General features: G+C 35.6%; 1 protein-coding gene across 4 annotated transcripts in view; it reads left to right on the top strand.

Annotated features, from left to right (window-relative positions):
• Positions 1-25566, top strand: part of LOC101249677 (sister chromatid cohesion protein SCC4) — a 41089-nt gene extending 15523 nt beyond the window's left edge. Inside the window, exons 4-14 of one of the 4 annotated variants that reach the window (XR_011211775.1) lie at positions 106-222; positions 498-984; positions 2687-2725; positions 9392-9513; positions 14453-14599; positions 15019-15108; positions 15190-15314; positions 18198-18403; positions 18868-18975; positions 24899-25023; positions 25139-25566. Coding sequence is in view for 2 of the 4 variants with exons in the window: in XM_004246966.5 (XP_004247014.1) it covers positions 106-222; positions 492-984; positions 2687-2725; positions 9392-9513; positions 14453-14599; positions 15019-15108; positions 15190-15314; positions 18198-18403; positions 24899-25023; positions 25139-25327 (1653 nt within the window). In the remaining 2 variants the exon portion in view is untranslated. Of the gene's footprint in view, positions 1-105; positions 223-491; positions 985-2686; positions 2726-9391; positions 9514-14452; positions 14600-15018; positions 15109-15189; positions 15315-18197; positions 18404-18867; positions 18976-24898; positions 25024-25138 lie in introns of all 4 variants that reach the window. The other 3 variants (XR_011211774.1, XM_026032956.2, XM_004246966.5) reach the window with 3 other exon arrangements.
• The last annotated feature ends 730 nt before the right edge of the window (positions 25567-26296 follow it).

The raw sequence follows: 26296 nt of genomic DNA, 5'->3' as shown, positions 1-26296 counted from the left end.
GGCTTTTGTTTGGTTTGTTAATCCTGAGAGTCATTAACTATATCGTTATGATCTGGTTATTTAGTTATTTGTGATGTTCATTGTTACTCTTGTTGGTGTTGTTAGATGTTTTTTGCAACTTCGATCTTGCATGTGCACCTCATGCAATGGGAGAATGAAAGTTCCGTTCGAGATGCTCTCAACAGATGCGATGTAATATGGGAATCTATTGAATTGGAAAAAGTGAGTCCAGTGCTTTACCTCTTTGTCAATATTTTATGCTGTGGAGTTCTTTTGCAGAAACAAAGAAGTTAGGAACATATTTGTCTTTTCTTTACTACAATATCTCCTCTTTTGAACCTTTTTGATGTATCTTGAATGGATATATCGCTTAGACTTTCATATATATATATATATATATATATATATTTTTTTTTAATAAATGCTGTTTTTTTTTTGAATGGGGCTTGTGATGTCAACTGATGTTCTATTTTTTCATTCAAATCCAAAAGAGACAGCAATGCCTTGGTTTACTATTTTACAACGAGCTGTTGCATGTATTTTATCTACTTCGGATATGCGACTACAAGAATGCTGGTCAACATGTTGACAAATTGGATGCTGCCATGAAGTCTGATTTACAGAGGAGGCAACAGATCAATGAATTGAGTAAGGAGCTTGATGCAGTGAATGAAAGTCTCTCTCGTTCTGATTTAAATTACAGAGACAGATCTGCCCTTTCTGCAAAACGAGCTTACCTTGAGGAGCAACTTAGTAACTTAACTGGAAATGACAAAGAATTTTCTGAACCAATATACTTTGGAAGTGCAAGACGAACTTGGGAAGACAAGCTGGGATTGGCACCACCTCCTGTTGATGGAGAGTGGCTACCTAAAGGTGCTATTTATGCATTGATAGACCTTACAGTAGCCATTTTTAACCGCCCCAAAGGACTTTTTAAGGAGTGCTTGAAGAGGATCCAGTCTGGCCTGCAAACTGTTCAAGGTTGGTTCTATGAAATAGGGTACAGTAGGCTCTATGTGTGTGTTCTGTATGGTGGAAAATGTTTTCCAATTTTTGCATGTTCGGTTAGTCAATTTTTGAAAATATTTTCTTTAGAAAAGTAAGTTTCTTTAAAATGTGGAAACTTGCTTTTCTAGTGGAAGTAGAGAAAAAGTTTCAAAAGTGACATTCCACATTGACTGTGTCCTCCTCACCCTCCAATACACCTCATTTTCATCTCCACTCCCTAGCCCCCACCTCACACCCCCACCCCACCATACCTCTCATAGTATTTGTCTATGTTGTATATACAAATACTTTTAGGATAATATTTTTGCATATGAACCGAACACAAAAAAATAAGTAAGAAACCCACTTAATTTCCTAGAGAAAATTTTCCGGGGAAAATATATTCCTTCATACAAAACACACCCTATATCTTCACACTTTCTCATTTGTCAGTGTTCTATACAGTTAGTACTGATTGTTGGTTTCCTAATCGGTCTATGGATATCATCACACTTGGCAGCTTTGGTTTTATAACCTTAAATTTCGGGCTAATGGATCTCTCATGCATGTTCCTGTATTTGGTGGATTAAGTCAACCTTTGTTCTTTAGCTGCTTAGCATGTAACCAAACTTTGACTTTGGAAATTGCAGTCAAGCAAATCACAGGTTGATACAATCACGTCACAACTCACAAATCTCACACTACTTGTGTTGAAACACCAAGCTCTTCACTCGAATTGTCCGTATGAATTCCTTTGGTCAAACTATAAACACATTCATAACAATTTCTTGTTAACTCCTTCGTTTAGGTAATTCATATTACATCAACAAAAACCCAGCCCTAGAGGTTTTATGATTGATTCAGAATCTGCCCGATTACTTAATTAGTGCTTAAATCACACAAAATAGTCTCTTCTTGGTCAATTCTTACTGTTAAAAAATCAACCTAACCTTACTGCCTAACTACTTTTATTGCATATAAGCCCAATAGCAAAGTTTCTTGTTCAAATCATTGACTATATTCACTTGGTTCATAAGAATGAAATAAAATTTCCTCTATTTCTGCTTAACCCATGTTTCTCAACTTCCCAATTCTCAATCTTATAGTCATGGAAGATAAGAATTCAACCTTTAAACAAAGTTAAGAAACTTACCTTCTTCTCTTTCTTCTTCTTCTTCTTCCACTTCTCTCTTTAGTTTTGAGAACTGAAGCTTTAACTTTTTAATTTATTTTCTCCTTGCTCACCGTAGAAATCTGCTGCTTCTGTTGGGGCTTTCAGACCCCCCCCCCCCCCCCCCCCCCCTTTTTTTTTTTTTTTAAATTTTCTGATTTTTTTTATTTAAAGCTGAATGACCTATATGCCCTTATTTTAATATAGGGTATTACAGTCTGTGTTCTCTAGTCATAGCAGTTTGTACTCGAGGGTTACTGTAAATTTATTTTCCGTGACCTGGGCCTAATTAGATGTCATGTATAGGATAGGAACTGGAAATTACTATTTACCTTTTTGTTAAATACCAACATTGTAAGTTCCTTGTTGGTAGAGACTATAACATTTCGTATTGGTCTTGAAAATTTTGCAAAATTTCACGAATCAGTCCACTAGCTAGAGAATGCCTTCTAGCAATTTATTTTTATACCGTCATGTTTGGATTTTATTCTCATATCTGAATTCTGAATTGTTATATTCATGTAGAGGAGCTGAAAAAGTATGGGATTCTTGATGGAATGAGAGGTAAGAGCTCTTGTTTCTCTCTTATGCATTTATATTTATCTTCCTTAAGTGATGCTAGATCATGAGATGCCATATTATCAATTTTTTTTATCTTTGGTTTTGTTTCTTTTAGTTTGAAATAAAATCTTGTCTATTGTCATTTTCACTATTTTTGTCATTGATATTGTTGTCTTTATTTTAGGTAGACATGAAATTATTGTTAGCTATAGATTATCTATTTTTTAGTTGGTGCTTTTAGGCTTATTCTTTTGGTAAGAGATAGATTCTAGTTTACTTGTGGCAGTCGTTTGTTATAAACTACTCTGCTGGTAGATTTGTAAAGCTCTACTCTTTACTGAGTAATATTTTGTAGGCGCTTTTGTCTCTAAAGTAGCATCTTTTATCTGGCTTGGGAGCAGACAGATTCACTTATATTGAGGCTCGGATAGACTATTGTTGCGACATAATAGGCTCTGCTTCATGAATTTCCCAGTTGACTATCTCTGTAATAGGATTTTGTAGTATTACCCACTAGGTAAATCATTCGCGTTTTGCATGGTGGTGAACTACGTTAATTATCTACTTCTGGACATTTGATGATATAAGTATTTTCGAGAGGGTACAACCTGTGATAAATTTTCAAAAATATTTTATCCAAAGAATATATGAAATGACTTTTAATCTTAAAATGAAAAAGATATGATTCAAAGTGTTTATGAATTTTGTTATTAATTGTTAATTTTATTTTAGTTCATCACCTAAGTCTTTCGAAAAGATATGTAAGTGTTTCATTGTCTATATTTGTATTTCCAAAAAGTGGTTCAAAATTTTATTCATCTCCTATTCAAGGCCTCTACATATACATCTTATATAATTAGTTGTGTACTTGATAAGTTTATTAAAATATAAAAACACATCTCTTGGATTTCAATGAAATAACGTATGTCGCTCAAATAATTTGGGTTAAATGATGTCTTGTAAAGTCCCTTATTCAAAATCATATACAGTCGATGACACTACTTTGATAGACATAAACATATTTTGTTGTTTATGTTTCAGTCAATATGGTTAAAACTTTATTGTTTGGGACTTTTAATCTAAAGTTTATAAGAAGATAATTATTTCTTTAATATTTGATTAAAACTTTATTGTTTGGGACTTCTAATCTAAATGTTTGATTAAGGTTGAGTACAATACTTACTATCCCACTACATTCCTAAATTTTTTGGATGTAACTAATTGACTGAATGTTTTAATAAGATAGAAAGTTGAATAATAAGAACACTCAAAGTCCCTTCTTGGACATCTCATGTATCTTTTAGTCATTGAAAACTCTATAAAGATCAATATCATTAATTTTACAAGTTTAAGAATTCTAATACATGAAACCAATAGTATAATGATTATATTAAACTCTTGATTAGCATAATTTTACTTCAACATAATGATCAAAAGTATAAACATAAAAAATAAAGTTTAAAACATGTACTCAAAAATAAAAATTAATATAGTAGGCATAGATTAATGATTGTAAAAAACATACCAGAAATTTTAATAATAAAATGAAACATAGAGGAAAAAGTCGAGCCCATTGAATGCACATTGTCCCCTAAAGAAAATTATAAAGGAATAGATCCTCTCAAGACAGAATAATTCTATTCGCTAGTGTGTTGATACAAAAATAATGGTGTCAGTGAGCTACTCAACAGGAGCAAACTGCAAAATATATAATTGTGCAAAAGAAGAAGAAGAAGTTCAGAATTTTCGTTGTGATAAAATGAGAGAAAATCCCTCTATTTATAGACAACAAAGGGTAGTGTGAATTAATTATTATTGTGCCTTATCGGAGAGGTCACGACTCTTTCGACAAGTCACAATTTTTTTTATAAAAGTTGCAACTCTTAGTAAAAGTCCCAACTTTTGATTTTAATGAAAGGGAAGACTACATTTGGAAATAAGCAAGTTAAAATGGAATCCTAATTTGTGGTTATGCCACATAGGCGGGCCTAGGGTTCTCTTTTATATAAAATATGATAAAATGAGAGAAAATCCCTCTATTTATAGACAAAAAGGGTAGTGTGAATAAATTATTGTTGTGCCTTATCGGAAAGGTCACGACTCTTTCGACAAGTCACAATTTTTTTATAAAAGTTGCAACTCTTAGTAAAAGTCGCAACTTTTGATTTTAATGAAAGGGAAGACTAAATTTGGAAATAAGTAAGTTAAAAGGGAATACTGATTTGTGGTGGTGCCACATAGGCGGGCCTAGGGTTCTCTTTTATATAAATATATGATTGTTGTCATGATCACTCTCATCTGTTGCGTGGTTACTTTCCACCTGTTTATCAATGTCTTCAGTTTCCACAAGGTCTCTTTATCTCCCATCATCTTTGAAGATTTCTCACTATCCTTGTGATTGTTGGACTGTTCTCAGTGACTTGAGAATCACCGTGTAACGCTTTCTGCTATTATTTTCTCGATGCAATCGAAGATCTCTGGGCTGTCAGCAAGCCTTCTATTTCCCCCTGAAAGTTGTTAACGATAACTTAAGTTGCCACATCTGGGCCTATGCACCAAGCCTGTGAATTATTTGGCCAAGATGTATAGCTCCCTTTGGGATTTCCTTTAAATGACTCACATGCCCCTCATTTAAATGGCTCACGTGCCCCTCATGAGCTTACATCGTGACTTTATTTGCAGGGGCCACATGCTGCTGTATTTGAAAATCCCTAAGTTGACGGGATTCACTATCATTATCACAGATCCTCTCTGCTAAAATCCTTTGGTTAAATCGTTGGACTGGGTGAAAGGTGTCTTCTTTCCCCTTATTGTTTTTCAGCATAATTTCAAATCTTGGCGAACATTCCAGCCAGATTTGGAAGTAGAATTTTATGTGATTCCGGGACACAACCACCTCTTTTGGAAGTTTTCTACCGTTATTTGCGACCAGGATTCTCAGCGACTTCATATGATTTTTCAGTTCTGTTTCCTCCTCCGTAGCCACCCAGCCTTCGCAGATCTCGGCTATCTCTTATCTCTTGGAAGACCTTCTTTGACCATAGGCACAGGGGAATTCCCATCGCTCTGATCCATGTTTCTTTAATAGGCAGACTTAGAAATACAGCCTGTTGTTGATGTCCACCATTCGAGATGAAGGCTACACGTTTTACATCGCCATTGGCCCTGGATAATCTGCTTTGCCATGTTTATGTTTGGGAACTCGAACAGAAATCTCTTATCATTTAGCTCGTATATGTCATTCCGAAAACATTCTTCCAGTTAGAAGACGACCATCTTCTTATATTTGCTAGAGTTTGCCTCTCCGTAGACTTCTCTCTATAAAATCCTACTAGACATCTAGATAAAAGGTCGCCTTCCTGAACTCCTATTTTATCTAGGATTTCTACTGTACCCCTCATATTTTTGATCTCTGCATTGCGTAAATTCCTGGATTGCTATTTACTATCTTGAATAGCAGTAGCATACGGTTAATCCAAAACCACCCTTGTGCTGGGTATTTTCATTTGTAGCTTCTGACATTTAATGAATCTATCGATCTTCAAAGAAATGTCCGACCTCCCAACGTTCGATGCCAACTCTGGTATTATAAATCCAGACCTCCTCCCTCTATAAAATGCTATGATGTTTATGAACCTCCCATGTATATTATGCTTTCTTGTGCAGTAGTGCTCCGACTCATGCTCAACCATTGTCCATCTTCTTGTCTCCTTTTTTTCCTTGGATGCTTCTCTTAAGCATTGGCAAATCCATTCCATCACCTTCCTACTCATAGAAGATCTGTGCATCATCTTTCTTCTTCTCCTACCTATTCGTACCATTCAACATTGTCATTTTCCTATCTGGTGAAATTGTAAGACTTAAATCCTCTGTTGAAATAGATTCGATTTTCCTCTATTCTATTGGAAAGTAGTTTATCAATAATCACAGTGGGTGTTTATTGTTGGCTTGAAAGAAAAGGGTTGAATCTGGTCGGAGTAACCGGAAAAGATGTGCTTCTCTCTCCTAAGAAGTAGGAGAGAAAGGGTATTGGGAACTGTGTCCAGGTGCTTTTTATGACGTGCTGAAGTGACTAGTTTAAAAGAGAGAAATAATTTTAATGACTGTTGCAAAATTGAGGAACTGTAAGATCCCAATGGAAAAGCTTTTCCCACTTCCCGAAATAATAGGAGAAAAGAGTACACAGGGATATTTGGTAGTTTCACTTATCATAAATGCATTTCTTCACCTTCAGTCATGGACGCCTCTCTGTGTGAGATTGGGTATATGAGAGTATCCCTTGATTCTTTTGTTTTGAATTGTTTCAATCTTTGCAATGATGAGCATATTGAAATGCCCTTTTGATAGTTGCACATCCAAAGGAATTGAACTATTTGGAAGGATTTTTTTTGTTATGGGCCGCTCTGAGCTGGGAAGCCTGGGAATTTGGAGCTAGTCTATTCCGTTTCTTGGTGAGGGAGGTCATGCTATAGAACACTAATCAACCGAGGGGCCCTTAAGAAGGGTCCCTTGATGGGTCCTTTCTATCTCAGGGAGGGCTAAGCGAGCTAAGGCAGGATTACTCTCACCCTTCTCTTTCATTTATTGCTATGAAAGGAGTTCATGGTATGCTCAAGAAGGCAAATATGGATGTATGGTTAAGGGGGTTCAGGGTGTTATACAATGATGGTGGAAGTCTGGAAACAACACATTGTATACCAACGATACTCTGATTTTCTGTGATGTTAAAAGTGAAGCAAGCCACACATCTGTTGTTTATAGCAACTGTTGAGGCGGTCAAAGGCCTTCTGTCAACTGGAGGATTGATGCCTTCAGGAGGAATTTCATATGGCAAGTATTTAAGTAGAAGAAACGCTACCATTTAGTAAACCAGAAAACTCTCACAAACCGGAGGGTGGGTGGGGGTCTAGGAATTAGAAACTTGAGACAGCAAAACAAGAGTACTAATGAAATGGCTAGGGATGTCTACCATTGGAGGACCAAGAAATATGGAGGATGGTGATCAATGAAAAATATGGATGTAGGAACAGTGAGGTACATACAGTGTGGCTAGTTCATATGGGGCAAGCGTAAGTAGATCAATAAGATGTCTTTGGCAGAAATTTTTAAAGAACCCAGCATCAAAGTGGGCAATGGGTTGAAGACTTCCTTTTTTGTAATGATGATTGGACTGGGAGTGGGCCACTTAAAATACTGTTAAAATTTTTCCAGGCATTTTCAGTGTAGTGCAACAACCTGATACAACTGTAGCTGAGATGTGGAGTCACCTGGGTTGGAACTTCGGCTTGCTGGAACTTAAGCTTTAGAAGATTTTAAATGATTGAAGGTGAATAGATTGATTTAATTTTTCAAACATCTGGAAAATTTTAGAGGAACTATTTGGCAAGAGGACAGGATGGTATCGGAAAGAAACATCAGAGTTTTTTTTTTTGCTGTGAAATATGCTTATAATGTTCTAAACAGGGTTTGGACAACATTATGGTCCTTGGCATTGGAAACACTACAGAAGATGAAGGTACCATTCAAGTTGGTATTGTTCTGCGGGTTAATGGTGAAACAGGCTGTTTGACACATGACAATTTGATCAAGAGAGGACTGGGCATGTGCTCAAAATACTTGTGTGTGGTAAAGACAGTGAAAGAATTAGCTACTCATTTTTACATTGTCGGGTGATAACAGATTGTGGAAGCTGTTCATGGGTATAAAAAGCTTGAGCAGAGAATGCCCAAGAGAACTGATGAAATTTTGGTACTGGAATGGCACAGGTGCAGGATCGGGACAGAAGAGGTGGTGGGACAATGTCCTAGATTTTATTTAGGGGGAAGAGAACTCAAGATGTTCTGAAGAGTTAAGCGAACTCTGAATAAGCAATGAAGGGTATATTTTTTGTTTTTACCTTCTATTTAAAGAAGCTTCTGTACAAGATGTTCTCTTGTAGATCTCATTGGGTCCTTCTGTTTGGTTGCTTTTTTTTTGGTGAATTTTCTTTGTCTCTTGTAACTAGTTTGAGTTCTTAGCACAATCTTTGTGCTCAAACACTTGTTGAATATATTAAAATCTGTTACCATTTTCAATAAAATAAAAAACAAAGTGTGTGTGTGTGTGTGTGTATGGTGTAGACTGGCTTGGGGTTGTCTTTTAGTAGGTTGGGCCAGGCCAAGCTCCCATATAACATGTTTACTAGCCGCTGGTAAGTTGCAATAGCACTAAATTGTTGAAAATTTCTATCTTATAAATACGACCCTCATGAAGTTTGTTTTTAAGTGACTCATAATATTTGATAAATTGATTTGACAATTACGACATCTTGCTCTATCTCCTTGTCCTCCCCTCTTCATTTCCCTCTTTTTCTGTCTCAATTTTTTTCCCTCTCATGCTTCTTTCTTTCTCTATGCCTGTTTGCCCTTTCTCATTCCTTCCCGGCCTTATCTCCTTCCTTCCCTTATTTGTTCTACATCATTATAATTGTATATTTGTTTAGTGTTATTAATATACATCTAACAAACTGTCCACTTCACTATGCAAAATTTCAATTTTGTGGAGAAAAAAGTGATTTTATATATGGTCAGTGATTATCTAAATTGTTGGTGCATGTGCTTTCTGTAGTGTGATGCTATAGGTATTTTCTTACATTGCTTTAAAACTGTTTCTGCGATGTTCTTGAGCCAGAAGTGGATTTGCAACACTCTGCTATTTGGATTGCCAGTATCTATTTGATGCTCCTTATGCACTTTCTTGAAAACAAAGTAGCAGTTGATCTTACGCGTTCTGAATTTGTTGAAGCGCAAGAGGTTTGCTTTCTAGCTCTGTCTATTTCTGTTCATTGCCATTCAATAACTTAAAGCTCTATGGATTACTTATTAAAGAATGAAATCTAGTCAGCTTACTAATTTGATAAGGTAATTAATCTAGTAAGGTTACTCAAGCAGCTTACCAGTAAAATCATGGGTTTTCTATGGGTTGGAGAGGAGTGGTTTTGTCAAGAATGTCGAGGGTTTAAAATGCTACAGTGAGAATTAAAATATAAATGGCTGCTATAGCAACTCTGCTGCTCTACATGTTAATAGTTGCTTGTTCGAAAAACAACAAAAGGAGAAGTCCGTCAGTTTTGTATAAGCCGCTACCAAATGGTGTTACTGACAAAACACAAAGAACACGAAATTAAGCTCAACAAATAAGGAAAAAGAAGCAGATTGTTGAGAACTTGATGATTTGATGAATACTAAGGACATCTTTATAAGGTGATGGGGGCAGATGTTTAGGTGTTTGGAACTTCTTGGGCAATGTTAAAAACTATGAAGTATTTTATGTTTTGTTGGAGGAATGGGAGAAAGAGGGGAAGACGTAGGGTATGGAACGTGGTTCCTCTTGCGATGATGTGGGTTATTTGGAGAGAAATAGGAGAGCTTCTGAGGGGATAGATTTGAGTTTTACTCAGCTGACGAGTAGTCTCCTGTCACTTTATTTTCTTTTATTGCACCCAGAAAGTTCCTTGTTGTATATAAGAATAGGTGGAGTTTGTAGAGAATTATGTCCTTTTGTGTTCTTTATCTTTTGGTATTAACCATTGTATACAATCAGATTTTTGGCCATGTTTATGAATGAAATACGTTAATCTGATTTTCAAAAAAGAGTACACATTTTAAGTGTTAAACACAAGATGCATATGGTATTAGCCTAATGTGGGATAGTGTCTTGCAAAAGAACTGGATACTTTCAATATTCTAACTCTATTATTTATTACCAGCACTTCACTAAAACTTAAAATGAAAAAAACCAACTTCAGTTGGTTTATTTTGAAAAGATAAAAATTAGATGGTAACAGTTATAGTTACTGAAGAACCTGCTGAATAGTATCACTGGAACCTAGTTTGAAAAGCTTTTCATTAATTCAGTTTTGGATGCTTTACCTACTTACATGAGTCCATCTTCCCTATTCCTAATGGGGTGATACAAAGACTTGATAAAATTAGGAGGGGATTTCTTATGGAAAGGGACTGAGGAAAATGATTCCACTGTCCAACATTTAGTCAAGTGGAACAAGGTTCTCTGGGGGAAGAATTATGGGGGTCTATGACTAAGGAATTTGAAAAAGCAAAGCAAGACTAAAGTGGTTATGGAGGTATTCTCAAGAGCCTCAACCATACTTATGAAAAGCAATTCAAGAAAAATATGGAGAGGAGAACAAGTGGATGACAAAGGAGGTCCTTACACCATATGGGGTAAGCCTATGGAAGTCCATCAGAATCTTGTGGCCTCTCTTGAAGATCAATACGACCATAAGGGTAGGAAATGGCATCAGGACTTCATGTTTGGAGGAAAAATAGTTGGGCATTTTAGCTTGAAAAGTATCTTTCCGGAGATGCATGACTTGGTAATAAATAAACAAGTGAGTGTAGCTGAGCTTTGGACACAACATTGATGGAATTTCCAGTTTAGAGGGAACTTCAATAATTGGGAAATCGAGACTGACTGATTTTGTTTTAAAGGCTGGAAGCTTTTACAGGAACAAGGTATGAACATGATAGATTATGGTGGAGCAGAAATAACAAAGGCACATTCAAGGTAAACTCCTGAATATAAGTTGCTAATTCAAGATGAACTACAACCTTCTCTTTGGCCTTGGAATTAGATTTGGAAACCTAAAATTCCTTCCAAGATGTCATGTTTCACTTGGCTTCTTTCAAGAGAAGCAATTTTAACACAAAATCTCAAGAAAGGGAAGTTCTCCATGCGTTGTAGATGCTATTTATGTGGGGAAGAGGTTGAGACAATCAATCATCTGCAGCTATGGAGGATTTTCATTAGGCTCAGGGGTTTTGCTTAGGCTATGCCTAACAGAATCACACATCTTTTACATTTGGGGAGAAGTAGGGGTGGGAGCTGCTGATAGAGATTGATGGAGGATTGTTCCAGCCTGTATTTGGTGGACTGTTTAGAAAGAAAGAAATGCTAGATGTAGAGCATGAGTTGTGGTCTTCAATAGATCAAACTAAATTGTATCAGGTTTTTTTGGTTCTGGTGCAAGCAGATGTATTTAGAGGGCACTGAATCCATTATAGATATCCTAGGTTCCTGTTAGGATTCAAATTCAGTTCTCTTACTATTTTAACAGGCTGTAGATATGGTTTTAATGCAACACATGCACTGATTCAATGAATATACACAATGTTACCTTCTCAAAAATAGAGAAGCTTTAATCACCTGAATCTCACCGGAAAAGTCTTAGCAGTTAGAATCACATTGAAAAGCTTTGATCATAAGAATTTCGACAACAAGTTACTCAATTTAGCCGAGATGCTACTAGAATTATCATTCAAAAGAAGCATGGTTCCATTGAACCAAAAGACAGTGGTGCTGCTAGAATTATCACCCCGAAGAGGAAAGAAGACGGAAAAACCTTAAGCGGGCAGATGGTGTATACAGCTACAGCCAGTAAATGAAAACTAAGCCTCTATTAAGATCATAGATGATATGTGAGAAAATAAAAGAGAAGAAGATATATGTTTTAGTTGATGATTTGATGAATAGAAACCAACTATATAGATGTTAAACACAAACCACATATACACTCCATTGTGTAGAACATCTAATATAAGAACGTAACAATTCTATGGATTCCGTCTCTAAAACTTTTCCAAGCCTCTTTAAGATAGAAAAGGGAAGGGGAAATGAAGTCAAGTGTAAGTAGACAAAACCTCTAAAACATTGTTGATAAGAACCAAACTTCCCCTCAAAAGAAATCTTGTCGTTTCTGGTTCAATAATTTCTTCTTGCATTTTCCAAGATTCTTTCCTATATGGAGATGGAAGCAGAATAGCTCCCGAAGGAAGCCTAAGATAAGTAGTAGGAAGAGAACCAATACCACTGCCCAAAAGTTTAAAAGAGGTTGGATGTTTGAGACATTGTTAACCAAGAAAAGTTGACAGGAAGATTGGCGGTGTTTTGCTGTGATTCCTAGCATCACATGGAATCGAAGTGCCATTTGGAAAAAAGTATGTGAAATGTGTGAATTTCAGGCCTTGCAACATGTTGCAAAACCCTTAAGCAATGGTTGATGTATAGCAGTGTCTATCATATAGTGAAGACCCATTATACCAATATTAAGAGGCAAGGAGAGAGGGAATCCCCTGCCTTATGCCTCTTTGGGAAGAGGGGAAACCCAGCGAGCCATCATTGAAGCAATGATAAGAACATGAATTTGACGAAAGTAAAACAGTGAGATCCAACTGATCCATTTATGCAGAAAGCCCATATTCTCCAATAGGGAAAGCAGGAAACTTCAATTATATGATCAAAAGCCTTCTCTATGCCAACTTTGCAAATGATGGCATGGATGATTTGTCAATATTTAATGAAAGCCAACTATTGCACAGAGATCATTTTCCTGATAATCCTCTTAAGTTTTTCTACAAGAACCTTTAGAGAGGATCTTGAAGGAACTAAAAAAATTTCTGCTGAAAAATTTCTTCTTGTTTGGGAATTTCGTCAAGATCCACTTGGAGTCCTGCTCGCTGAACCATTTCACCATTAGAGAGGGTTCTTGTTTTAGCTTCAATATTAAATTTCAGTAAGTCAGCAAGTATATATGATTTCCTGAATTTCGAAAGTCCAAAAGTGTAAAGGTTCCATTCCGGGATGTCAATTTGGAAGATTAAACAGGATGGGGGAGATCCTTGACAATGAAAAGGTCTCACCGGCCTTTGAATCATAGCAACAAAATTTTCTGTTTCCATCCACGTATGTTAGAATTTGAAATAAGAATGCGGCTTGTTTCCTACTGCTTGCACTGAAGCACAATGGGAGAATCATTAAATAGTATTTTAGTAATTATGGATTGCGTGATATAGCAAAAACAATCGTCCTTTCCAAAGAGCCAAAATATTTATTCCATCTTCCTATCATAGAAACCCCACCGTCTTTTTGGATTTCACAGCTGAATATTAGTTTCTTGAAGGCATATAATGTTGCGTACCACTTCTTGACTAAGTTGACATTTAGACATGCGTTTTGGGATCATGATTTCAAATCCCAAATTCTCAAAAAAAAAAAAAACAAGCAAGATTTGGGATTCCTAAGTGTGATTTCAAAAATTTTGATATGTAAAACTTGACCATAAGTTTATATTTTACAAAAAAGACCATAATTTTAAATTTTGTGGAAAAAGATTCATGGTCAATGTGAAGAGATTGTCCCTACCATGTTGGAGAATTTTATCAAAGAATAACTAATTACTACTATAGCTGATCTATTGGACTAGTGAATCCTTGTAAAATTACGTGTATTTGGGAGTTTATAATAACATATAATCACAAATATCTGTTTATAGAAGGAACATGGAGAAATGTGATTTACTAACTCAGTGTCTTAGGAAATTCCGATATGTTTATGAACTATGATTTGCTCTTTTAGTGAGATTACATAAGAGTTGTGGACTTCAAATCAACATGATTTTAAATGACTGATTTCCAATAATGTCCAAACGGCTCTTAAGAGTTTTAAGAGCAAGCATTTGTCCGAAAAAAATCAACCTGGTTTGGAGAGTGATATATCCCTTCCTTTTGCCAATTCCCCTTTGGTAATTTTCAGCTGTTGTCAATTTGGCAAATTATGACTCTATACGTACAGGAACTCATTATTAATTGTGTTGTCACTCTTTCTTTCTGTTATGTGATACCATGCATTTATTATATGATGGAAAGGTTAATAGAATCTTATATTTTAATTTAGGCATTGGTGCAGATGAGAAGTTGGTATTTTCGCTTTCCAACAATTTTACAAGCTTGTGAGTGTGTTATTGAAATGCTTCGAGGACAGTATGCACATTGTGTCGGCTGCTACGATGAAGCAAATTATCATTTCCTTGAAGCTTCAAGGGTATGTATAAATTCGAATCCTTCTTGAAGAGCCTTCCTTATTTTCGGTAAGAGTATAATCAGCTAGTGCAAATCATCATTTCCTTGATGCTTCAGCGTAGTATATTTTAAACATAAAATGCAAAGGAGTTTTCTCACAACTCCGAAAATTTGTGTTCTTGAATGGGAATTACATGCGGCTTTTATGTTCAAGTTATTGGTACAAGAAAGACATCAGTAATGACCACGTTCAGACTTCTATTCCTTTCCATCATGGCGATTAAATCTGTTCATATTTCTGCCAACTTGTCCGCTATAGGTTGATTTCTAACTTATGTTGCTGCCCGTTTATACTACTAAATCTGTTGGTTAATAATAGTAAGTTTGGGTTTTGTTGCTCTTTCTGTTTTCCTTTTTATCAGTATATTCTTTTCTATGCAGCTAAGTGAGAACAAATCAATGCAAGCCATGTGCTTTGTTTATGCAGCAATCTCTTACATCTGCATGGGAGATGCTGAATCCTCAGCAAAGGTTGGCACAGTTCCTTCCATATGGAGATACTTATATCTCTCTTTGGATATCTGTTTGCTGAGCACTTTTGTTCTGCAATAGGCCCTTGATCTGATCGGACCAGTTTTAGGAGTGATGGATTCTTTCACGGGAGTGCGAGAGAAAACGAGTGTCCTCCTTGCTCATGGATTTCTACTGATGAGGCAGCAAAATCTACAAGAAGCAAGGTAGATATCTTCTATCAAAAATGTTTATTTTGGGAACACTTGTTTTTTATTTGGATTTTGAGTCTAGAGTATTTAATGCATGAAACAAAGTCGTGTTGTATTTCTCTGCAATATGCTTAAGTATTGTACTAAAGCTCAGTCGGTAAAATAACATTGCTAACAGTGTCGGTCATATACAAGTGGTATGCCAAAAAGTAGATAAAATACAACATAATGTGAATCTCAATAAATGATGGTTGATCTTCTATAAACTGAACTTCGGAGGTGCATTACGAAAAAACTAGGAATGAGAATTTATTCTCAAATTTATGTAGTCTTTTATCCCTTCAAAAGATCTCAGATACCACTTGATCTTCCTTTAAGATGAATTGTGGTGGTGCATAAAGAGGAAACTCGGAATGGGAGTGTATTCTTCAACCATGAAATCAAAGGCAAAGGCATGCTTGTATACAGCAGTTTCATCAACCATCTTTACTCGTATTATGTCCTTGAAGTCACCAAAAGAGGTATGGGATTATCTCAAGACTGAGTATGAAGGGGATGAAAGAATTCGAGGGATGCAATTGCTAAATTTAGTACGTGAGTTTGAGCTGCAAAGGATGAAGATCGCTGCTCTTCTCCTACCCTGCCAGTTAATGATGCTGATTATCGACCATATCTATTGAAATTTCTTGAGAAAAATAAGTCTGAAAAAAGATCCTTGAGCTTCCACCTGCGAACTGAGTTATCCTGTCTTTTTTAAGCTTCTTTGAGGGCGTAAACCAGCCGTTCCATCGTCTTCTGGCTAATGATCATCCTGTTCATCATGTTAGGACCTCTTTCTACCCAGTCATACCATGTATCTGCTCTAGAAACCACCCTAGTATGTTGTAAGGCTTGAAACCTACAACAAAAAAGATGGTGTCCTCTCCCATGACAGCTCTGGGAGGACAGAAATAGACAGATCGGAAAAGAGATATTGATAGCCTATGTCGAGTCGCAAGAGAGGGCAACGGAAAGAAAATCTGGTGACCTATGGGGAGATTGAGTCCCACGCCACAGCACGTGAAGCGTGTGAGAGCGCGTGATGTGCTTTACTGGTGGATGAGCACTCATAAAGGGAGGCAGATTCTGGATGCAGTTCTGCTGACCAATAAACTAGTTAACTCCAGAAAAAAAAACAAGGAGACCAGGGATACTGTGTAAGTTGGATATTGAAAAGGATTATGATCATGTTAATTGGTAGTGTTTGTCAAAAGTCCTTAGAGATGTGGGGTTCGGTAATAAACGAGTCAACTGGATTAAATTTTGCATTTCCAATGTGAAATTTTCCATTTTGAATGGTTGTCTGGAAGTTTCTTTTTGTTAATATTTAGCGCTTCCCCAAGGAACTTTCTATAGCTTTAGATATTCCACTCCACCAAGAGCTAGTTTCCTTCCTATAAAAGTATCATACACTGAAAAATATGTGCCAATTTGCAGTTAGGTAGTGTGATAATGTGGCGGGTCATCACACTATGGCCAAAATTCATAAAACCAGTTTCAGTATAGGCAGTGGCATGAAGGTATCCTTCCGGGAGGATAACTTACTACAAACAGACACCTAAAAGTGCTCTATCCTGATGTTCACAGCATAAACCAGCAGCAGGAAGCAACAGTGGAGGAAGTATGGATCAACCAACAATGGAATCTTACTTTAAGGAAGCAGCAGGAAGCAACAGTGGCGGAAGTATGGATCAACCAACAACGGAATCTTACTTTAAGGAGAATGTTGCTTGACTGTGAAGTTGTTGGGAGACCAGCTGAATCATGTAGCACCTTGAAGCAATTCAAAGGGCATTTAATCTTGAAGACCACATTGCTTTCACTGTTATATCAGTTTACAGGGAATACGGCTATGCTAACAATTTGATTGGTGTGTGGCATAAAATCAATCTGGCAGGTGAAAATTCCACGCAATGTTGCTTGTTACACATGGTTGCTGGCAAAAGGGCAGTTCTGACACGAAATAATCTAATAAAGCCAGGAGAGCAACTATTTTCTAGATGCTAAAGGTTTGGAGGGGAGGCAGAGACCATAAAGAATCTCTTTTACGCTGCAAGTTCACTTCACAGTGATAGATGATATTCACTTATCTGATGGAGTTATGCCAAGAGGAATTCTTGAGGATTTTACTAGAGTAGTGAACGCCACCAATCCCGTCAGAAAGAGAGATTGGGGCTTGTCTCAACTTGCATTTGGTGGATGATATGGGGGAAGGAACCAGATATGTTTTGCAGGAAAAAACTAGTAATATACAGAAGTAAACATGAAGTGTTTAGCTCTTCTTTTTTTTTTTTTAATGGATTAACCTAGAAGATCATGCATCAATTTTTTTGATGTATTGGATTCCTTGTGAGAAGTCAAAGGACCAAGAGTGCTTTTTCTACTCTTTCTTTTGTAATTATGGGTGACTTCCACACTTTTGGGTGGAGTCAATTTATTTTTAATATACAACCATGTTTACCACTCTCTTATAAAAGAAGATATGCTCACATATTTCTATAATCTGTAAAGTATTTTGACATCTATAAACATGTGATTCTTGCAACTCATTTGTGTCAAGGTTCATTTCAAGTTTAGTTTCATGGAAGGGATAAGACATTAGCTCTCTAAATCTCTCTTGCCCTTAATACTTTTATAGGATCCATTTTACTTTTTCTAGAGATTTGTATGTTAGTAAAAAATTTAGAAAACCTTACTGTTAGAAAATTCACAAATTGATTTATATTGGAGTAAAATGTGTTTGGATAAAGAGATGGTAGTGTGGGTTTGTATGACAATACCAACAAGTTTTGTGTTGTAGCACTGTAGTTGTAGTAGTTGCTGTTGCTATATTCTTATTGATTTATTACCGTACTGCAGAAATCGACTAGCGTTTGGCTTGCAGACAACACATAATACTTTGGGGAATCTGCAACTTGTTTCACAATATTTGACTGTATTGGGGAATCTAGGACTTGCCCTCCGCGACACTGTACAAGCTAGGGAGATCTTGAGGTCCTCTCTTACATTAGCTAAGAAGCTTAATGATATTCCAACTCAGATCTGGGTATTATCGAATTTGACAGGTTTCGCACTCTCGATCATTTATTTCATGTGACCTACTTCTGTTGTGTATGTGCAATGACCTAAGTATATCTCATGCTTTGTTCTGGTTTATTCTTTTGAATGGCCAAAGCAACAAAATTCATGGCATCCTTTAATATATATATATATATGTGTGTGTGTGTGTGTGTGTGTGTGTGTGTGTGTGTGTGTGTGTGTGTGTGTGTGTGTGTGTGTGTGTGTGTGTGTTTGGCATGTATTTGTTCAGGGAAGATAGTTCTATATTTCTAAAAGTCAAGCTTTCCACTTCATGCATCTTTTGTCTTCACCCTGTTTATTCTGCTTTTTAAAAAATTTCTTTTATAACAAATTTAGGCCATCTTTTTTCCTCCCTATTCAAAAGAGATTTGCATGTCTATAATTTCCATTCATTTCCTACTTTTTCCTTTTCTGCTGTACATAACCTCCTTATTTCTTCTTCTTGAAGTCACATGGGTAGGGGTGCAAAGGTGCAGGACAAACCATAACCAAACCTTCCTTGCTCTGTTTAGCATTTCTCGGTGACTTTTACTTGCCCTGCCTTGCCTCATTTGAGGTTTCTTTCAGTTCTTTTTAATTTCACTTTGCAGTATTTTAATTTTTTAAAATACTTTTTTTGAACTTTGTGTAAACAATCTTTATTTATATGTTCCTGTTTTCAAATTTGATTCATGCTTGTTGACTTTGGACCCTTCAACTCAATAAGTGAAAGAAAAAATGCACTAGAAACTGTATACTGATTGTTATGAAGTTAAATTTTTGGTATTTCAAGTGAAATTAATTCAAACCATTGAATAGTTCTTAGGTATTTCATGATGTTAGAATAGAAATAGAAATATGAATATTACATAGAGTGCTACTTGGATAAGGGTTGTAATGTAGCGTCTTTAAATAAGACTTAATGTAGTATTGTAGATGGCGAATTCAATAATATTTTTCTCTTACATTTCTCACATGGTATTAGAGTTGATCACCTTGTGTTTTATTGACATTCTGCATGAAATTTGTGTTTTTGTTTGGTGGCTTATGTCGACGATATTGTTATCACTACCAACAATCAAGATGACATCACTTATTTGAAGCACCATTGTTCAACATTTCTAGACTAAGACCTCAACATACTAAAGTATTTTCTAGGTATTGAGGTGGCTCAGTCCAGATCATGTATTGTTATTTTGCAACACAAGTATGTCTTAGGTCTCATTTCTTTTCGTTAAAGATTCAGACCTCTGAATCTGGATACACGTCTGAACATTAAGATTTGCATTAAGACCTAGCTAGATATCTAGATCTAAATACACATGAATATTAAGATGTTGTATGAACACTGAATGATTATTGTTTGTTTTCAATATCTGAATGTGCATATGAAATCAAACACTATATTAATAAATGTTTATAAAAAATTCAACAAAAATATTACTTTTTGATTAAAAGAATATAATAATCATCAAGAATATAATAAAAAGAATCACGAATAAAAAGTATTTTATAGGCACAATATAATATCAAAAGTTCAATAAGTATGATAAATACTAGTTGAGAAATAATAAATAGGGTATCACATTATCAGTGCCTAAAATATATTTTGTTAATTAGAAAAAACTAAAGAATTTGTATCCTTTTTTCGATAGCCTTAATCCAATTCTCTATCTTGTGAATCTCTAACGTCATTCATGCTTTTTTGTAGTGGATAATTTCACAAAATATACTTGCACATGTACTGTGTAATGACTCTTCCTATCAAAGTCCATCTAATTTTACCACATGTTCTTCAAATGTAATTGCTCTATTTTTTAATCAATAACTCCAGAGCAATAATCATCTTCTCATATATTTCCAATTCAAACGAACAAGGATTTTTTCTTCCCCAAAACTTTTTTTTCGAGCTGAAACTGAATATTGAGGTGGAGAATTGTTAGTTGCTCCATTATTTTTGTCACCAACTAGTTCAATAACAATAATATATTAGTGTATCTCACAAACGAATTTGTTAATCAAGGAGTCTTCATAAAATTATTGGCCTAAGACAAAATTCTAAGAGGCCTCAACTATTTATACATAGTTATTATTTTTAATTATGTATAGTATTTTTTTTTCACTCAAAAACCATGATGAACATGAATACACTTAAAATATAATTGCAACAAGTATTCTTGACAAACAACAATACACCCTAAGAAAATTAGTGATATAAAAAAAAATACTTGCAAAGGTTATGAGAACTTACCCGTTCAATAGGAAAAAATTGGTTTTGATTGTGAAAGGAGAGGAAGAAAGTCTGTAGTTGTGTGAGCAATAGTCACGCAAAGACCGAGAGAGGCAATAATATATTATTTTATAGCTTATTAAATAGGTTTGAATGGTGTTAAGATTCTCCTGCACATCTTGTCCATTCAAACCTTTTCAGGTCCATTAAGTGAATTTTTGAAAAAAGAACCAAATGGACTTAATGGGCTGAATCTGAATCATTCACATTCAGACCTAAAAATCAAACACATTTGATGGACTGTATCTGAATGATTAAGATTCATATCTCCATTAATTGCAAACAAATAAGGCCTTAGACGTTTTTGAAGAGAATGAACGATCCTATTGTCACGACCCGGCTTCCCAAGTCATGATGACACCTACTATAACCCACTTGTAGATACGCCATCGCGTACCGAGATTGAAAAGTAATGAGTACAAGGGTAGAAATAACTAGAAAATAAAACTAATAATAAGAAAATATAGAAATGGAAGCAAACCAAAAACTGTATACAATAGAAACCCTCCTAGAACCTGGAGGTCACGAGTACATAGTTGTCTAATATGAACAAATACAAGTCCCAAAAGTGGACCACAACAAGCCATCTCAAGGGAAAAAGACTAGGTAACATGTATATAGAAGAAGACATGTTGATCTAAGACGTGATGTGCTCACCCTCATCTCCAATATCCACAAACATCAAAAGATGACACGAACGATCACCCTTGGTAGCTAGTACTATGAGTAGATCATTGGATATACTGATGATGTTGGACAAGATCACCCTCTAATAGACATTCTACATTTGGATATTGTGATCTAGTCGGAGGTAGTTTGGAGTCCTGAAAGAGTAAGAAACAAAGTGTAGTTGCTTGATCTACTGCATAAGCGGAATATTGAGCAATAGTTGTAGCAACATGTGAGCTAGCTTGGATTAAACAATTGCTAAGAGAACTAAAGTTTGTAGAAATCACTCAGTGGAACTTGAGTGTGACAACCAAGCGGCCTGTTATATTGCATGAAATTTGGTATTTCATGGGAGGAGTAAGCACATTGAGATTGATTGTCACTTTTTCCGAGGAAAGAATACTTTTAAGAGACATTGTTACAAAATTCGTGAAGTCGAGTGTTGAACTTGCAAGTATTTACGCCAAGTCCCTCACGGTCCTCGTGTTAGTTACATCTGTAACAAGCTTGGTACATATAACTTGTATGCACCAACATGAGGGGTAGAGTTCGAATAGGAATAGGAATAGTATATAGAATCCTGCTTGGATAAGGAATGTGATGTAGTTTCTGTAAACAAAGATCAATGTAATATAGTAGATACATAATTCAATAATGTTTGTCTTATATTTCTCGCACATGTAATGAATTATGCTGCTTGTACCTAAATCCTTGTTTACTTGTCATTCGTGATTTTTTTACTTTGTTTCATGAAGTTGTTAGATCCCTTGTTAAGGTTCACTTGCCTTATTTTTTACTAGTTAACTGGTTTTACATTTGAAATTTATAAAGATAGGGCAAATGAGTCTAACTTAACCACAAAAGGTAGCTCATGAGGGGAGGATTGTTCATGTCCATATAAGGAGACCAGCTGTTTATTCCCCAATTAATGTGAATCTTTTACCCACCCTAATAGAATTCACATGTCAACATGTGTCCAAAAGAAATATGATAGGCAAACCTCTTAGTCGTGTATATCCTTTTCATTTTGCTAATTCTTAGAAATAAATATACTAGAAAAAGTTAAATGAACCAATCATATCCAGTCCTATTCTTTCTGTAGGAGAATTAAAATAAAAAGGAAGACATCCTGATAATAATAAGAAGTATATTTTTAAATGTTTTATTGATTCAAAGGAACAAGGATAGCATGTCAGGATCATAAGTATTAGAGGGGAAAGAATGTAATAGAAAGAGATACAACTCCTAACTTTAAAATTATCCTCTCAAAAATATCTTTTTCTTGTCTAACAGGTCTGATGAAAATTTACTAGCTTATGTAATTTACAACATTTAAAATTTTAACCAATGTCTGGCTTGCCTGCCCTACTCTGGCCATGTAAAATTTTGTTTGTCGTTGTGTGATTAACCCCTCGCGCTACTTCACTGGCATTCCTAATCTAGGGCTCTTGCTATTTCTTCACCTTAAAAGTTGAGTCAAACACCAAATTTGTTATAAACTTCTTATTTATTATCCATTTTTGGATGGAGTTATTGTGCATCCATCACGCCCTCTTTGTTTTTTCTTGTTCACTGTTTCCCCTTTAAAATAAAATCCTCAAGGTAACTGAGAAGAGGAGATGACCCACATGGAGACGTGATAGAACCACATGTATGGACTGTAAGGATATATTAGAAGAGGTGATGACCACCCAACATAGGTTTGTGGTCTTGAATGTAAAGTGGAATAGTAGGCAACCTACAAATTGATCAGTTTTTCCCCTATTTTGGTTATCAAAAAAGAGTAGACGACCTACAAGTCACTAAGAATTCTGTGATTGGCAAAGAATTCGGTGGTAGGCATTAAAGCGGGCTATCTAGTTGGTGTTTCAGGAAAAAACTAGGAAAAAAACTAAAACTTCGCATATGTGAGCTCGTTCTCATTGCCGGTCCCAATCCCAAATAAAGCAGGTGGATTGTCGAGGGTCAATCAGAAACAACCTCTTAACCTTTAAAGGTAGGGGGTAAGGCAGCATACATCTTGCCCTCCCCAGATCGCCACTTGTGGTATTTAACTTAGTTTGTTGTTGTTTTAGGAAAACCTTGGTAGGATGGAGGATGGATCATAGAACTTAGACGGGGGACCCAAACTTCTTGTGGAAGAAAATGTCGAGTTTCATAAAAAATAGCAAGTGACATGGCAGGTGTGTCTGGTGGTTTAGGACATCAACCTCAAGATTAGTCTTGAAATGAGGATGTGTAAAGGAGTTATTAAAGCTATAGGAGAAGGCCGGAGAAACTTACCAAAAGCAGAAGAATAGATAAGTTTTTGAAGTTTGAGCAGTATATGAGAATTGAGAGGGCTGCTAAGAAGGCTTATTAATACAAGTTGAGGGGAACCTCTAGCAGCCTGTATCATAACAAAGGACACAAGCAGAAGGGAGAAATGTTAATCTAGCATGACTGAGAGTGATGAAGAGGCATTTTGATTAATTGTTCAATTCAAACCACAAGAAAAAACTTTTGGATATGGATGTGCAAGATAGGAACACTTGTAGAATAAGGTTGTCACAAGTAAAGAATAGCATAAAAATATGAGAACAAAGCCTATGTTACAGATGATAACCCCATAGAGGTTCAAAATTTTCTTTTAGTGGTTTGATTAGGATGGTTCTCCAAGCTATTTAGGGATCGTTTGGTGTGAGGGATACAAACAAATAGTGACGGGATAAGAAAATAGTGAAGGGATAAAATATTTGCATCTTGTTTGGTTGCCATGTAATATCCCACCATTTATATTATAGTGATGGGATAAGTTATTTCTTACCCCAAGATAACTAATCTTGGGATAACTTATTCCCAACCAACGACCCCTTAATGTTATAACAAATGGTATGAATTAGTGGAAAAAGAATATCCTGATTTCAATTTATAAAAACAAAGGAGATATTTAAAGTTGTGTGAACTGTTGTATTATACTTATGAGTTATTATGAAGGTCTGAGAAAGAGTGACGGAATGTAGACTTGGGAACACTACAAGGGTGACGAACTAGCTTGAATATATGCTTGGTAGATCTACAACAGTGACTATATTCTTGATATAAAGAAAGAACTACACATTTTGTTGATCAACCTAGAGAAAGCATATGACAAGTACTATGAAACACCCTTTGGTGGGTGTTTTAGAAGAAATAAATTTATATTTATGTAAATTTCATAAAGGACATGTATGAAGGGGTAGTTACTAGCGTGGGAAAATGAGTTTCCCTTAACTGTGGGTTTACTAATGATTAGTGTCAAGACCATACTTGTTTACACAAATTTGGATGAGCTAAGCAACTACACAAAATGAGGTCACATAGTGTATGCTATTTGATGACGATACTGTGCTAATTAATGGAACTAGAGAAGGTGTCAAAGTCAAAGAAATTGTGCAATCATTTTATGCAAAATATAATGCAAGAAGAATATTGAACTAGGGTGAAAGCTTTACTCAAGCTTCTTGCAAGGCCCGATTTAGATTTAATTGGTCGATTTTTAATTCTATTTTTTTTTGTGCAGCTATGTACCAGCAACTGGGTGAAAAAGGGAGTGAAATGGAGAATCTTGATTACCAAACAAAGAAAGTAGAGGATCTGCAAAAAAGGATTTCTACTGCATGTTTGTCCAGTCACCATGTTGAACTGGTAAAGCTTTCACCCTTTTATGCTAAAGGTTTTTACCTTATTGAGTAACTAGTGTTATGAATGTGACCGATGGACAGCTTAAATACTACTCATTTACTTTACTGACATGACTCAGATTGCCAAAGTGAAAGCTGAAGCCTATCAATTGAGTGAGACTGACATTAAACGAGCAATCTCTGGCCCTTCTATGAGAGTTGATCTGGACATTCCTGAATCCATTGGTCTGTCAGTAACTTCTCCCATGGCGTCCTCATCAAGGCTTATGGATTTTGATATGGGAAGACTGCGAAAGAGAAAAGCTTAATTTTCTACTTATAAATTTGTAATTATTTCTTTGATAAAACCAACGTAAGAGGTGAGAGTGTGCTTCCTTTCCTTCTTGGTCTTTCAAGGATGTCCAATTATGATAGTTGATAGTTTACGGATCTTTATTGTGCAGTGATATTGTAATATATAATCCCTAACTTCTTCCCAGAAAAAAACAAGGGATGATAAACTATTGACTGGAATTGCTAAAAGATATGTGCTATTCGTGCAGTTAAATCCAGATTGCTCATGGAACTATCTCACTTTTTCTGTCAAGCCATTAGATGAAACCTGAGCGCATATTGAATCACGTGTGTGGCACATTTTGCACAATGGCTTATGAAGTAAAGTGTCGCGTTTTAAATAAATTAGGATGAAAAGAAGAGAACAATTTCCATGTTTTAATGTGACATTATAATGTTAGCGATGGATAAACTTGTTTGAATAATTTTCCTACAGTTCAATTGCTGGAGTGTATACATATATATACTGGTTTACGGCACGTTTGTTGCACGTGTGTATCATATCACGTAAAATGAATATTACTAAATTAAAACTTTTTATTAAATGATTATAACTGAAAGAACATAGAAAAAAAGATTTTTAAATTTTAATACAGGCAAAGAGATGCTTGTCTTTTGAGGTCAAAATACACAAATATTATTGAAAGATTTCAAAATGTCTTCAAAATTTAAATATGGGGAGAAAGGGACATTTCTTTAGCAATATTACTTTTTTACTTGACTCAATTTTGTAAGCAAAATTAACCAACAAAATTGAAAAAAGAAAGAGCCAATATGTCATACGGTGAAAAATACTTCATTTCTTTAAGTTGCTACCTTATCTTTGCGTAATTGTAGTCTTCTCCTTTTTTTCTGTCGCATACATATCATATAGTTGTTTAAAGTGAAATGACCTAGGAGGCCATTTGTGGAAAATTTTAAGAAAATTGTCATTTTGTCCCTCC

This window comes from Solanum lycopersicum, chromosome 9, assembly GCF_036512215.1.
Source record: "Solanum lycopersicum chromosome 9, SLM_r2.1".
NCBI lineage: Eukaryota > Viridiplantae > Streptophyta > Magnoliopsida > Solanales > Solanaceae > Solanum > Solanum lycopersicum.
This window is presented reverse-complemented; position numbering and strand designations above follow the sequence as displayed.